Raw genomic sequence first — 14,699 nt, 5'->3', positions numbered from 1 at the left:
GATCTGGGAATTGGGCCCCCAGTCACACTCTGAGAGGACATACATGTGGCTCCTGGGGTTGGCGGCACCCCAGGGTGTGGACATGTGGACCGACAGAGCATCTCAGGTCATTAGAGATGGGACCCTTTACCACGGTCAGCCTCTCTAGAGGGAAGTTATGAAGTCACTCCAGGCTCTGAGGGGTCAGGGCCTCTCCCAAGCCTCAGCTCAGGCTCTCTTTCTCTTATCATCTCAGTGAGCCACCAGGGTACCTCATGGCCACACAGGTCCTTCAGAGGGAGACTTGTCCTGATTCCTACTCTCCCCATTCCCCGAGGCCAAGACCACACCACAAGAAACCTCCAAAAACAACAGGTTGGTATCATGGGAAACTATTTATTATTAGAGAAGGTCCACAGAGGAAGGCAGAATGCAGAGAGGACCCACAGAGGGCCCCAGGGAACGTGGGGCTGAGAGCAGGACGGGAGCCCAGGTGTCCAGGAGGAAAGTCTAGGCGAGAGCAGCAAAGCCCACCCTGTTGTTCCCCAGGTCAAAGATGGAATAGTAGGACCTGAGGAAGACGTCCCCAAGAATCCAAAAGGGCTGGCCATCCTCCAAGGACATGTCGATGGATTGCAGTCCCACAGAGCAGAAGCCATCCTCCTGCTCCACAGAGAAAGGCATTTGGTCACACCTGGCCTGGGCACTACTCAGCCCTCAGCCCTGGGTCACTGGCACACTTTTAGAGATGAGCAGAGAAAGAACTGCCCCTGAGGACTCAAAGCCCAGCTGATTCACCAGAGTAGGGGCTGCTGGGAGGGGTTCTCAAATCGGTAAATTCAGGCTGTCTTGGCCTGTCCCCATGGGGGGGAACTCTTCTTCCCCCAAGACCCCTCCTGCACATGATTTATAGCAGGTCTTCAGGGTCATTAAGGCTTGAAGGAAGACGAACTAGATTGAAACTTTGCCTTCACCCTCATCACTTCTGCAGCTGGAACAGTTATTGAACCTCTATGAAACTCCAGGTTTCCATTTGTAAAAGAGAAAGAGATACTTCCCCATCAAATGCTGTGACAATCATGTCTGAAGCCTGGGCACCAGGCTGCACACAGTGGGTAGCCCTAGACAGAGCCCCTCTCCACTAATTAAGAGAATAACTGAACATGGGTGACACTCTTCTGGTGGGGATAATCCCAGGTGGCATGAGTTAGGAAATGGCACAGGGCCAGGTGGAGCTTCTCTGGCTGCACCTGCTCCTCCACCCCAGTGGCTCAGCCCCAGGGACCAGGACTTACATTGAGGATGTAGGCAGAGGGCGGCAGAGGGAACTGCACCCCGTTGATGACAAAGGTGAAGGTGGGCAGGTTCTGGACGTCATTACAGTTCACGAAAAACTGCAGAGAAACAGGTTCTTCCAGGTCCCCTCATTCCCCACCCAAGAGCACCTGCTAAGCCTCCCGGATGCCCAAGACCTCTTTTTGGAGCAGAGGGCACAGTTCAGGGCAAATGCTGTGTAGGTACTGCGTGGGTGTCACGTGCACTGCTAGAGTGGGTGACATCTGGAGAGACCTGAGAATGTCCCACACCCAAAGACTCTCCTCCTGCCTGAATGACCCCTCTGAGAGGTTGAATCGATGCCCTTTCCCTAAAGGTGTCTTTGAAACCCCACAGCCATATGCAAAAAGTGGACCAGGGCTCCCTCCCCTAGTGGGGAGGGCTAATTAGGTGACCATTTCATTTGCCAGGACACACAGGAGTGAGGGGGCATAGCTGTATGGAAGAGAGGGAGATGTGGACTGAAGGTTTGTCCCTTGTAGCTCCCTTTGTTGCCCCACATTCCAGAAACATTGTTCTAACTCAAAAACAAAACCAGCGATCAATCTGATTTCCTGAGTGGACGGTAGCACAGAAGAAATTCGTGCCTGACAGTGACTTCCCATGTCCCTCAGCACCCACATATGGCTCCACCTTAACCACCCTCCAGCCTCATCCTGTCCCAGGGCCTGGTGTTGGGTACCCCATATTCAGTACGTTGGGCAGCAAAAGCATGGAGCCCATGCTAGTCTGGTGTCCCATGTGGAACTAGAAATGGCTCTGAGTGGACTCTCCTGGCCAGGGGAAATCCGTGCCACACCCACCTGTCCATACTCATCCTCCTGGGCCCCAATGGTCTGCAGAAGGGAGCTCAGGTGCTTCTTGGGCACAACAAGCAGAGAGGTTCCTGTGTCCACTACAGCCTGGCAGCCCTGGGAGCACCAGCCAGAAGCCTCTTCCCCAACATAGAACCTGGGTGGCAAGAAGAGGGCAGCCTCAGCCCGACCAGGTCAGGGCAGCCAGGGGGGACCTTCCTGGCACTGCGGAGCAAGCAAACCAGAGGCCAGTGCAACTATACCCTGCCTCACATTCCCTCTGAGTCTGTGCAGGGTCACCTAAATGGCCCAGGGGTCTATTTCTAATAACTTCAAGGAAGTTTCGAGAAGCACTGAAAACCAGGGACATCATGTTTTTTAAAAAGACATGGAACAAGTTAGTTGTCCCACATACCTGAGTTTTGAATCTGTGGTGTCCTGTGTGATTGGACAGGAGCTTCTCCAATACTTGGGATTCTACATGTGCCCCAAAACCCCTTTCTCCAGACCCAACCTTAATGCCCCTGTGGAGGCCAGCTGAGGCTCTAGGGAGACCAGGCCACAGGAGTCCTCGATGCCCGCACCTCAGTGGAGCCTGGATGAGTGCATGCTACGGGTGCCCAGAAGCCAGCTCCAAGGAAGATGCATCCCCAGGGACCCCCAACCCAGACTCACTCCTCGATGCTGATCTGCCAGTAGAGCTCCCGGGTGACAGGAGCCCAGAAGATCTGCCCTGTGTACAGGCTCTCGTCCACACCTCCAAAGATGACCGCTCCTCCGTCCTCAGATCCCTCTTGGCTGCAGGACACACAGGCAAAGGAGTGAAGGAATGGCCAAGGAGTGGGCACCCATGCTAAGCAGTCACCTTCACAGGGAAAGAGCTCCTTCCCTGGTTTCCAAAGGGTTTTTCTGAAGACAGGGCCATGGGTCACCTCAGACTTCTGAATGGCACTGTCCCACAATGCCCTATGTTAAGGACAGCCCCAACTCTGTAGACCCCACCAACACTGTGCTGTCTTCTGCTTTTCATTTCATGTCATTGCTGTGCCCTGTCACCAGGAGCCTCACCAATACCCAACTTTTTCTTTTCCTCTGCAAGTGGACAGAGACACTGCTTTGGTGGAGGGGAGGAAAAGACAGGCCATGTTTCTTCCAGAAGATTCCCCTTAATGGTAGCAGAGTGGCTCGTTCCTAGAGTTTCATGTGGTGGTTTTAATAGGCTAAAGGAGTCCCCAGGGTTAGTGACAGGGTCAATGTGTTGAAAGCAGGATAAGGAGACCAAGCCACAGCAAGAAGATGGAACTGACTCTAGACGGTAGAGAGGAAGAAAGCTGGACAGCAAGAGAGAAAAGCCAGGCCCAGGCCCCTCCTGACCTGGCCTGCTGTGGGGGCTGGGAGGACAGTGGGTGAGGAATAGTCGAGGGCCTAGACCAGGTGACTCCAAGACCTAGAAGGACCCAAGCAGGAGGAGAGGCAGCAGGTCACTGGACAGAGAGGCCTCAGGGAGAAGCACAGGCGAGGCAGTGGGCTCTTCCAGCCCAGAGCACCAGGCAGGCCCAAGACATGGGAAATTAGAGCAGCGACACCCAGGAGAAGTTGAGACTGAAGAAGGAGAGACCATCCTGCCTGGGAAGGCAAAGGGTCATGAGAGTGGACTGGGCATGGGGCAGGGGAGCAGGAGAGTCAGAGCCCAGGAGCTGAGGCTCTGAACAAGTGTGGCCCAGCCACCCCCTGCTGGGAGGTCTCCACACCCCAAGGGATCAGGGCTTGGTACAGGGCAGGACTTAGGGACCCGCAGGGCAGTCTCTCACTTGCTGAGGTAGACGCTGAACATGGGGCTGGAGAGGGCGTCCACCCGCAGCATGCCCTGCAGGGCTGTGGTGGCACCTCCTGAGGACAGGCCAGGGTAGGCCAGGCCCATGATGCCATCGAACTGTGCATAGAGAAAATTGGTACCCGGCTCTTGCTCACTCAGGCCAAACTCCTGGTTGGGGACCTGGATGCTCTGGACCTGTGGGGGGAAGACACATTGGAGTGGAGGTGACACTTCTGACTGCATCTATGTCCTCCTGCCCCATGCCACCAGAGACCCTCCATGGTCATCCCTCCTCCTTCCTCCTTGGCCCATCTGCCCACTTCTCCACAGGCATCCCAACTGTCACTTCTCTTCCAAGGGCCTCCTCCACTGTAGCTTCCCATGCCCACACCTCTGCCCCCCAGTTCTAAGGTCCTGAAAAAAGGCACCATGCCTGACTGGTCACTCTGGTGCCCTATCCCTGGACAGGAAAGAACAGGGACATCTAGGTCCCCACCCTCTCACACCCCCCATCCAGGGTGGGGGTGGCAGCTGGAGCACTCACAGTCAGGGTGTCATAGCCGAAGAAGCCTGTGAGGCTGCCACTGCCATACTGCAGGGAGAAGGTCTGCCCGTTGGTGGAGAAGGTGGAGGACTTGCTGGGGTTGAAGCGAGGGTGTGTGGCTGCAGGAGGGAGCCATGGAGGCCAGGGGTGAGCAGAGGGTTGCCTGGCTCTCAGGCTCATGGGCTGCACCCCTGCCTGGCCCTCAGCCTAAGCTCCCAGCCTGAGACTTCAGCACCCCCACCTGGTCACCAAGGCAGGGGCTGACCGATTTGACCCCTGGATCCTCTTAGTTGGAAGGCATTGGCCTGAAAACCCGTGTTTCACAGGTAATTGGATGCCCGGATGATGACCACCCTGTAAGCAGGTGCCCTAGACTCCACCTCTATCTCTACCCCACCAGAAACTGGCACAAAGCTTAGTGGGAAATGCTCATTCAGTGAGGAGTGGGAGGGAGGCCTAGAGAGGAATCCACTCACCTCAACCCCAGTTCACCCAGGAGCTGGACATACTGGGATGTGGAGATGGCATGGCGTGTGCCCATGGTGGACAGAGATGTCCACACTCCAGCCCCAAGATTTTGGAAGGAATTAGGGCAGACTTAAAACTGAAGATCCTCTGTCTCCCTAAATAACTCCAGGACAGGGACCACGTCCAGCAGAGTTGTGGCCAGTCCCTGGAGACACTCAGGGAGAAGCTAGTGGATAGGAGAGTGGAGGGCAAGGCACAGAGTGGACAGCATCCTGACAGGAGGAGCAGCACTGCCCGAGGAGCAGGAGAGGGTGGAGCAGAATGAACTGGAGGGGGTGAGGTGGACGGCAGAGATGAAGTGGTCCATCCTGACATGACGCAAGGCAAGGGGCCACCCTGGAGCAGGGCCAGCCTCCTCCCTCTGGCTTCTTGATGCCCTGAGACCCTAAACAAGTCCCTGGTCCTCCTCAGGAGTGAGCACCCTTCCCTGCCTGCATCCCTGGAGATGCCAGTGCCCGGCCCTGCCCAGGGGCCCTCCCTGCCCAGCCCAGCACTCACTGCAGGCCTGGCTCTGGCAGTAGACCGAGGGCACCCACAGGTTGGAGGAGCCAGTGTCAAAAAGGACCAGGAAGTTCTGGGGTGGAGTCCCGATGCTGATCTCACCAAAGTAGGCAGCCTGGGGAGCCATGGGGATGGCTGTGAGCATTAGGGGGACCCAGGGGCCAGGCTTCCCATGGGAGAGCATGAAGGCCAGCCCTGCCCTACAGCACCAGCAGAAGCCAGGGTCTCAAACACACAGGTCTCAGTCTCAGCCTGCCCAGGGCAGCCACGTGGTCTCTGTGGGTCAGCTGCCAGGTCAGCTGGGGCCCTCCCCATGCTCTGCCCAATGGGCCACTCACAGCAGGGTGGCCCAGGCTGGCAGGACTGGGAGAAGGGAGCAGCCTCAGGGTGGGAACCCAGGGAGTCGCCAGCTTTGGCAGCAGGGACAGGGACACCTAGAGACTAGGACTCACATCCATGTAGGTCATGGGCTCATAGAGCACGCTGAAGTCGCTGAAGTGGTACTTCTGAGCGGGGTCGTACTTGTGGGTCCTCAGGAAGTCCCCCAGCAAGCCCTTTTCCCTCATGGTCTGACGCATAGTCTTCATTTTCCTCAGGGGGACCCTAGGGGAGGCTGGGTGTCAGGGCAGGGTCCCCCTCTTCCTCTGCCTTCTCATTTCTTCTCTCCCTGATGTTCTCCCTCGCCTCCTTCCCTCTTCCTCTTCTTTCTTTCCTTCGCCCCTTCTTTCAACCTCACTCAGCACTTGCTCCATCATTTGGGAAACAATGAACTTCCCTCATGCCTGTCCTCAGCTCCTCTCAGGGGTCCTGCTCCTGCCCTGGCCTCTGTTCGCAGAGACCCTGAAAATACTTCCCATGAAGGGGAGAGGGACTTGGGACGCTGGGACTTTACACCTTCCAGAGGATGTCTGCTGATATTTGTTCTTTTGTTTATAAGGGTCAGGTCTGGGATGTGACTCAGTGGGAGAACATTTGCTGAGCATGTGCCTGACCTGGGTGCAGTCACCAGCAACATGAAAACGTAGAAATAAAATAAAATAGTTCTCAGAGATAGCAAAACTCACCTCAAAGGTTATCCCTTCTTGTGGTGCACTCTGATACCTGGTACTGCCTATGAGATACACCATGGAGTAGGGGAGCACCAATAATCCCCTAATATGTTTAATCTGCAGCTTATTGAATGTGTAGCTATAACTGCCCACAGGTAAGGCCCTCTGCACTCTTCCCAGGTGGCACAGCAGGCAGGATGGCAGGCAGGTAGCCCTGTGGTCTCCTGAACCAGATCACCTGCTCCATCCTGAATTTTCAACACCTCATGTTATAGTGATTTATAGGAATTAGTATTTTTGCTAAAATGACTTTGACGTCTTCCAATCAATTTGAAGTCTCAGGAAATTTTTTGAGAGATTATCTGTCTCCTCTAGAAAGGACTGTTATTTTCCGTAGGAAAAACCACAACGTTCTTTTAAAGGCCGGCGTGAGCATAGTCACTCTACTCTTTGCTTCAGGACCATCTTCTCCCCTCAGTCTGGGAGGCTCCAGCAGGGGCAGCCTTCCCTGGCCCAACAGGTAATCCCACTCAGACCCAGCTGCTGCCCCCTGACTCCATACAGGGCTGCAGGCTTCCTGAGGTTCCCTGCACCCACAGCCAGGTCCACACTCACCTCACAAGTGTAGTCGATGCCTCCAAGACCAGGAGGCAGACCAAGGCCACCACCATCCACTTCATGATGCCGATTCCCAGCTGGTCACAGAGCAAGCGCCACTCTGAGATCCACGGTCGCACTGGAGTGAAGACTTCAGCTCTCCCTCTTTATACCCCCTGGATGTGGCCGAGTCCCTCCCTCCGTGCCCTGAGCAAGCATGACCCCAACCAGGGTGTCCCCTGCACACCAGGTTGCCATTGTTACTGTGTTTTCCCCCTGGACCATGGCCACAGCTGACTTTTCAACTTGTTGACTTTTGAATCCAACAGCAGAGGCCAGGAGGTACGGGCGATAAGACAGAACAAAGTGGCCATAAGATGGAGGGGCAGAGCTCCTCCTCCAGGAACCAGTGGTTGGTGTGGGCATTTGGGGGTGAGGGCTACAAGGCAGAGACAGAGAGAGGGGCAAAGGATCCCAAGCAGGTTTCTTGGCCAGCAAGTCCTGTGTCTTGACATTGGGGATAACAGGATCTTTGTCATGGGCACTCTCCTGTGTGCTGTGGGTAGCTTCACACCATCCTGGTGCCTGCCCCCTGGGTTCCAGGAGCAGTCCCTGAGCTGTAACAATCAGAAATGTGTCTAGGGGTTAACTAACGTCCCCCAGTAGGGGTGACATCATTGAGAACTGTGTTCTTAAGTATGCCCCTGGTGGTCTGGCTCAAGTACTGGCTCCCAGCACCCCAAATCCTTGGGATGGAATTGGGGTATGTGTGGGGGTCCCGGATGAGTAGGTGGTATAGTGAGGAGGACATGTTACTAACAAGGCAGTTCCGATGCTGGGGTTCGGGCTGGAGACCAGTGGCAGAAGTCATTGACTGTGGGTGTCTTCAGAGGCTTTTCAGATCCATCAGGGGACTTGGAGAAACCCTCAGCACATGACCAGGTCACACTCACAGGATACACCATCTGGGCATTGGCTGTGCCTCGGGCAACAGAATGGAGAGGAGCCGGGAACAGGGCACAAGCAGAGGGCCACCCTTGTCCTTGTCCCCTTCTTCACTGTCTTTCCCTACACCCCCTGCAACTCTGTCCTGACCTAGTTCTCCTGGGAGGCCTCTGTGTCCCCCATTGCCCTTTCCAAGCCCTGGTCTGCCTCTCTCTGGCCCAAGTCTGGTTTTTCCTGTCCCTCACTCCATCATCTGGGGCCCCCCACACCCATCCCCCTACCTCATCCCCAACATCCCATCTACAGGCTTCCCAAGGCTGAGCTGACCTGAAGCTGGACTGCCAACTCTCCATATTAGGGGACTGGAAAAAGTCCCCATTCCAGCACCCTCTGCCACTTTGTACCCAGCACTCAGGGCTCCAAACAGATTTCTCACACCTTTGGGCCCCAGGCAGAAGGCCAGGGCCACACCTGCCTACCAAAGGCAGCATCTGGCCAGCAGGGGATTTTCCACTCTGGCCACTACCGCCCACTGCCTATCCAGACCTAGGCATCCTCCCCAGGCCTCATGATGGGGGAGGCAGGGAAGGAACTAGAGTCTGCCCAGCTCTCCCAGAGAGGGAGGTCCCTGCCTGATGGTTGTCAATGCCAACCCAGGTCCCTTCCTCCCTGCAGTCCCAGAGCCATGTGGGACTCTGAGAGGAATCAAGGCAGGGAGCATTTCCCCCTGAGCTGGGCATCCCCACATCCAGAAGAGAAGGAAAAAGAGTCATAGGATCCTTGGATTCCTGCTAAGTCCATGGAATGCCCTGACCTCGGGAGGCCTACTGGACCCAGCCTGGAGTTCCAGGGACCCTTCCTCCTGTGGTAGGATGACAGGAGTGTGACAGTTGTCAGGCTCGCTTTCCCCAGGCCTAGTGACACCACATCCCTTCTGAGTGTCCCTGGCTTCAGCATCAGGATAGGCATCCTGCTCAGCTGCCAGGACCTGAGGATCTGCAGTCCCTCCCACCCCCCTGCTCCTTCCTGTCAGTCTCATGGGAGACCCAGGTGGCCTACTTCCTCCCCTCCCCTGTCCTGTCCCACCCTCCACCCTCCATACATAGAAGACTCACTCTTTGACATGACTGGCATCTGCAGTGTCTGAAGGCACCTGAGAAGTCTTCCTGGGCCACCTCTGACCCCACACAGAAGCCCAAGGAGGCCTGACCTGCGGGCTCCCACCAAGACATCTTCTCCCCCAGACACCACACAGCAGCACCATGGTGCTGGGTCTGCAGTGTCTAGCCGTGGGCCTCCTCTCCATGGACCAGATCCTCCCAAGTGCAGAGACTGGGCCTTCCACTTCTCTGTGTCCAGCTCTGGGCTTAGGAAATCAGTAGAGTTGATGGAGCCCAGGGACTTGTTCTCATTGAAGCTCTGCTACACCCCACACCCCATTGTCCCAGGGGCACACTTCCTCCTAATAACCCAAACTGCTCTCCTGGGAGACCTTGACCAAGGGGGGAATCTCAGGGCCACAGGCTGCTGGTGTCCACGAAGGAGGCAATTCTTCTGCATGCCCATTTCTCATTTCCTTTCTGCCTCACCTTCCTCAAAGTTTGTCATAAGATGTGTGCAGTGTCACATGGCTGTAATCCTAGCATCTCAGGAGACTGAGGTAGGAGGATTGCCATTTTGTGGCCAGACTCACCCATGTAATAAAGCCTTATGCAACTTTGAAGCCACTTTCAAAATAAATATCAAATATAATATTTAAAAAGCTCAGGGGATGTTGCTCATTGGCAAATCACCATGCATTCAATCCACACACACACACACACACACACACACACACACACACACACAAATAAATAAATAAAAGTTATAGTCCCCTGTGGCTAACTAAATGAAATCCAAGCTTGACACTCAACCATGCAGGATGCTCTCCATTTCCTGCCAAGTGTCCAAGCTCTTCTTCCACTCTGCACACTCCTTTCTCACAAGAAGGGGTGGTATTCTCCTGCCTCCATGCTCTGTCCTCCATATGAAAGACCCTTCCCAAATGCACTCACATGAAAACTTGCTTCACCTTTCAAAACCCAAGCCTTCCCCATGTGCCCACCTACCCCTACATTGACCCCCCAAAAGTGGAGAATGTTGATTGTCTTCCCATGGTGTCTACTTCATAACAGCTGATATCCACTTCTCTTGCCCCCAATCCTACAACATGTGCCTCAAAGAGGCCTTTATCTGCTATGACCCCTTTACCAGCTCAAAGACATCTTTTAAAATGACACTGAGAGCTCAGAGTCTCTCTTAAAGAGTAACATACGAAGCATGGAAACTATCACTACCCATCCTTCACCCAAGCCAGACATCACTAATCAATTGTGTTGCTCTAACCCCATTGTTCAGACCAAGCCTTAGAGTCTTTTTTATTTTTATTTTTTTTTATCATTGTAGGTGGACAGCATGCCCTTGTTGGTTTAGTTTTGTGTATGCAGTGCTTAGAATTGAACCCAGTGCCTCATACATACTAGGCAAGCCCTCTGCCACTGAGATACAGCCCCAGCCCTAGAATCTTTTTAATATATTTTTAATTCGTTCTAATTATTTACACAGACAGTAAAATGAATTTTGACACATCATATATAAATGGAATATAACTTCTTGTTCATCTGTTTGTACATGACGTACACAGGTCATGTAAACCATCTACACACATATGGTAATAAAGTCCAATCCATTCTACTCTCATTTCTACCCCTGCCTGCTCCCCTCCCTTCACTCCTCTCTGTCTAGTCCAAATACCTCTATGCTCCCCCACCCCATTGTGAATTAGCATCCGAGTATCAGGAAAAATATTCGGCCTTTGGTTCTATGGGATTGGCTTGTTTGGCTTAGCATGATATTCTCCAGGTCCTTCCATTTACCCACAAATGCCATAACTTCATTCTTCTATAAGCAAGTCTTAGCATCTTTCCCCATCTGGTGTTCCATGACGGACTTTCAATCCCTCATGAAATGACAATCCCCAAATCTATTCATGGAGGATTTTAAAAAATTATTGATGCTAATTTTCATTTAGATCATATATATATTAATTATATATCAAGGCAGGGCTAGGGCTGGATGTAGCTCCATTTGAGAGCACAGGCATAGCATGCTTGAGACCATGGGTTCCACCCCCAGCACCTCCCCAAAAAATAAATAAATAAAGTTTTTTAAATAGTAAGGACTCTTCAAAGTGCACCTGCTTGCTCCTTCCTTCATTATCTTGCAGACCTTATTGTGCACACTTAGATTTGAACCTCACTGAGGTTAGTGTGTAAACACAACTCGCTCTGCTCTTATCACACAGGACTGCGGCATGTGCACCTTTCCATGCATTAAGATATGCCACTTCCTTATCACTTAACACTTGCAGAGGTTACCTGGCGCTCTCTCCTGCTGGCCCTAGGCACTGGGTTGTTTCCAGTTCTCACTGCTGTCAGCAGCACCTGGGCTCACCCCCGAAACTCATCAAAGGAGTGAAGTGCTGAGCTCCCCATGACAGAGACATCCAAGCAGAGACTGAAAGGCATTTTATTTTTATTTATTTATTTTTTTAGTACTAGGGATGGATCCAGGAGCACTTAACCACTGAGACACATCTCAGCACTTTTTATGTGTTTTTTTGAGACTGGATCTCCCTAAATTGCTCAGAGATATGCTAAGTTGCTGAAACTGACTTTGAACTCTGAACACTCCTGCCTCAGCCTCCCAAGTCGCTGGGATTTCAGGTGTGTGCCACCATGCCCAGCCAAACGGGTACTTCTTAAGGAGTACTGGTACAGGGCTCTCTTGCAGTAGGCTTTAGTTTGGGCCTGGATTCTCAGTTTCCCTTTGCATTCTAACCCTGATACTGTCCACTCAGCTCTGGGGACAATTACTCCATAACCTTAAGTCTTTCTCAGTTATCTATGTGCATTTTTAGTCAAGGTTTCAGCTATTTTTCTCGGGCTTTTGGATTTTGCTTAAGTGTTGGTGTGTGTTTTATATTTTCACCATTACTTCAACCAAACCCACTGGGAACATACTGGACCTGATGTTTGTTTTTCTCAAGCTCAGGGGTATACACTGTTAAATGTTGACATAACTCTAGAGTCACAGAGAGTTCTGAACATAGTGATGAGTGGTCCCTCCTAATTTTCCTGCTGACCCCCTAATGTTAACTAACACAAAAAGCATCCTACCCTGGTTACATCAGGAATTTACCCTGATATAGTGCTATCAAGGACTCTACAGACCTCATCTAAATGTCACCATTTGTGCTACAAATGCCCCTTTTCTGGCCCAGGATGCCGTCTAGGTTCCCACATTGCTCTTGGTGATCATTTCATTCTCCTTCCATCTGTGCCAGCTCCTTGGTTTTCTGTCCCTTGTGACCTTGTGACTTTTTGTTGTCCTGACCAGTCCCTTTGTAGTCTGCCCCTGGCTGTAGGTGATGCTGGTGATTTCACACAGTGAGGTGGAGGGGGTTGTTTGGAGAATGCAGCAGGGGGGATGAGCCCTCTCGGGGCACCCTGTCTGGATGGCGTGATGCCCAGGTGTCCTGTTCCTGCTCACTTAGACTCTGTCCCTTGGTTAAGGTGGGATCTGGCAGGTTTCTCGCCTGCCAACTTACTGTTGTGCTTAGTCATTAATAAGAGTCTTCTGGGGAGATGAGTGGGGACTGTGCCGACCTCCTGCTTCTCCTCATCCTCCTGCTCTGGGTGTAACAGCTGTTAATGGTTTTCCCTAAAACAGTCATTACATAGTGTTTGCCTAGTGGTGATTTTCTATCTCCATCATTCCTTCTGCACTGATGAGATTTCTACTGTAAGCAAGAACTGGACCTGAGGGTTTAGAATGGGCTCCTGCCCTCCTGGAGAACACCCCATCCCAGAGGGCCAGCTGGGCAGGGTGCTTTGTATTTAATGAATCATGCAACCATCTTGACAAACCCACAGGAAGGCTGACTTGTGTCCTTCTATAGAGGAGTCTGGTTTTTGTTTTGTTTTTAGGTACAGGGGATTGAACTCAGGGCACTCTCCCACTGGGCCACATCCCCAGCCCTATTTTGTATTTTATTTAGAGACAGGATCTCACTGAGTTGCTTAGCTTTTCCCCATTGCTGGGGCTGGCTTTTGATCTTGCAATCCTCCTGCCCCAGCCTCCTGAGCTGCTGGGATTACAGGCATGGACCTCACCCAGTGTAGAGGAGTCTGATTTATGCGTACCTCAGACATCTGAAAATAAATCTCAGGGCACTGGGGTTGTGGCTCAGTGGTAGAACACTTGCCTAGCATGTGTATGAGGAACTGGGTTAGATTCCCAGAACCACATAAAAAATAAAATAAAATGAAAATAAATTTCTGTGTGTATAACTAAGAAATAGAAAGACTGGTTGGTTTCTTCTGCTCTATTGATTAACTTGCGTTGCTTGAATGTCTGGCTTGGTGGAAAGGGGGTGACTGGGTGGATGAGGCCCATGAACCCAGCTCCAGCCCCAGGAAAGGGAGGTGGGGGTGGAGCCTGAGGATGGACTAGTCAACTAGTGACTGGTGTACTCCCTAGATGTTTCCTCTGTTTCCAAGTCCTGTTTTACCTCTGTGCGTTTGTGAGGTGGTGGGGATTCCTTGGCTTTCTCTATGGAACTGAACAGAAACAACTGAGCTTCACGTTTCTAAAGAAAGGAATGAAATCAAAATCCTCAGAAATTTTTCTGACTTGGATGGAGCAGCACATGCCTGTATCTAAGAAGTCAGGAGGCTGAGACCAGAGATGGCAAGTTTCAGGTCAGCCTCAGCAATTTAATGAAAACCTCGGCAATTTAGTGATATCATCTCAGATGAAAAATTAAAAGTCCTGTGGATATAGCTCAGTGGCAGAGCATTCCTAGGTTAAATCCTTACTACCATCAAAAAAAATAAAAAGTTGTCAGATGGACTTTTCTTGCAGGCACCCAGTCCTGGCCCATCAGTTGTGGGCAGCAGGTAGGATCATGCAAGAACTTGGAGGCTCCCTCAGGAACATTTGAAGGGTATGGACAGGACTCCTCAGAAGAAATATGTCCCCAGAAGAATGAAGGTTATTCTTGGACAGTGTCAGAGATGTGCACACAGATTGATTTCTGATGACACATGGAGCCTACTTCTCTTTGCTGAGCCCTCTCAGCACATATGGAAGGACTTGAGTGTGACATGGGACGAAGTTGACTTAGAAGACCCATCTCCACCACTTGAGGCTTCTTTGACCTTGACAGCCCCTTGCCCTTACCCACCCTGTGTGTGCTTGTGTGTCAAAAGGGATAACCATCTGTGCCTGAAGAACTGCTGTCCAACCCAGTGAGGCCCTGCCCACGTCTGTGCCTGCCGCAGCCCTGGCTGTCAGCTGAGTCTGGGTCTTCAGATTGGGCAGGGGCTGGGGCTGGGGAGGCAAAGGCCAAAGGACTTAGGTGAGACTGAGAGTATTCATTCTGGTTCCTTTTTTTCTTTTTTGGTGTCTGTGTGTGTGAGAGTCCCAGGATTGAACCCTGGGGTGCTTTACTACTTTGTTACATCCCCAGTCTTTTTAATTATTTTTCTTTGAGACAGGGGCACACTAAC

At 52.2% G+C, this 14,699-nt stretch overlaps 1 protein-coding gene across 1 annotated transcript; it reads right to left on the bottom strand.

Moving 5' to 3' along the window:
- Positions 1 to 489: 489 nt before the first annotated feature.
- Positions 490 to 7,226, bottom strand: LOC144256611 (gastricsin-like). The gene is made up of 9 exons (XM_077801938.1): positions 7,162 to 7,226; positions 5,950 to 6,100; positions 5,495 to 5,612; positions 4,469 to 4,587; positions 3,920 to 4,119; positions 2,784 to 2,906; positions 2,118 to 2,265; positions 1,275 to 1,373; positions 490 to 642 (listed from the first exon to the last, which is right to left on the bottom strand). Exons 1-9 carry the CDS (start codon positions 7,224 to 7,226, stop codon positions 490 to 492), a joined length of 1,176 nt encoding a protein of 391 aa, XP_077658064.1.
- Between the last annotated feature and the right edge of the window lie 7,473 nt (positions 7,227 to 14,699).

This window comes from Urocitellus parryii, chromosome 8, assembly GCF_045843805.1.
Source record: "Urocitellus parryii isolate mUroPar1 chromosome 8, mUroPar1.hap1, whole genome shotgun sequence".
Classification (NCBI taxonomy): Eukaryota; Metazoa; Chordata; class Mammalia; order Rodentia; family Sciuridae; genus Urocitellus; species Urocitellus parryii.
The sequence above is the reverse complement of the archived record's forward strand: the minus strand, read 5'-3'. Positions and strand labels throughout refer to the sequence as shown.

Coding starts and splice junctions, on each gene's coding strand:
- LOC144256611 (XM_077801938.1), bottom strand. CDS start 7,226: ATGAAGTGGATGGTGGTGGCCTTGGTCTGCCTCCTGGTCTTGGAGGCA. Junction 4,588..5,494: donor CTGCCAGAGCCAGGCCTGCA/GTGAGTGCTGGG, acceptor TCCCTCCTGCAG/CCACACACCCTCGCTTCAAC. Junction 643..1,274: donor CCTCTGCCTACATCCTCAAT/GTAAGTCCTGGT, acceptor TCTGTGGAGCAG/GAGGATGGCTTCTGCTCTGT.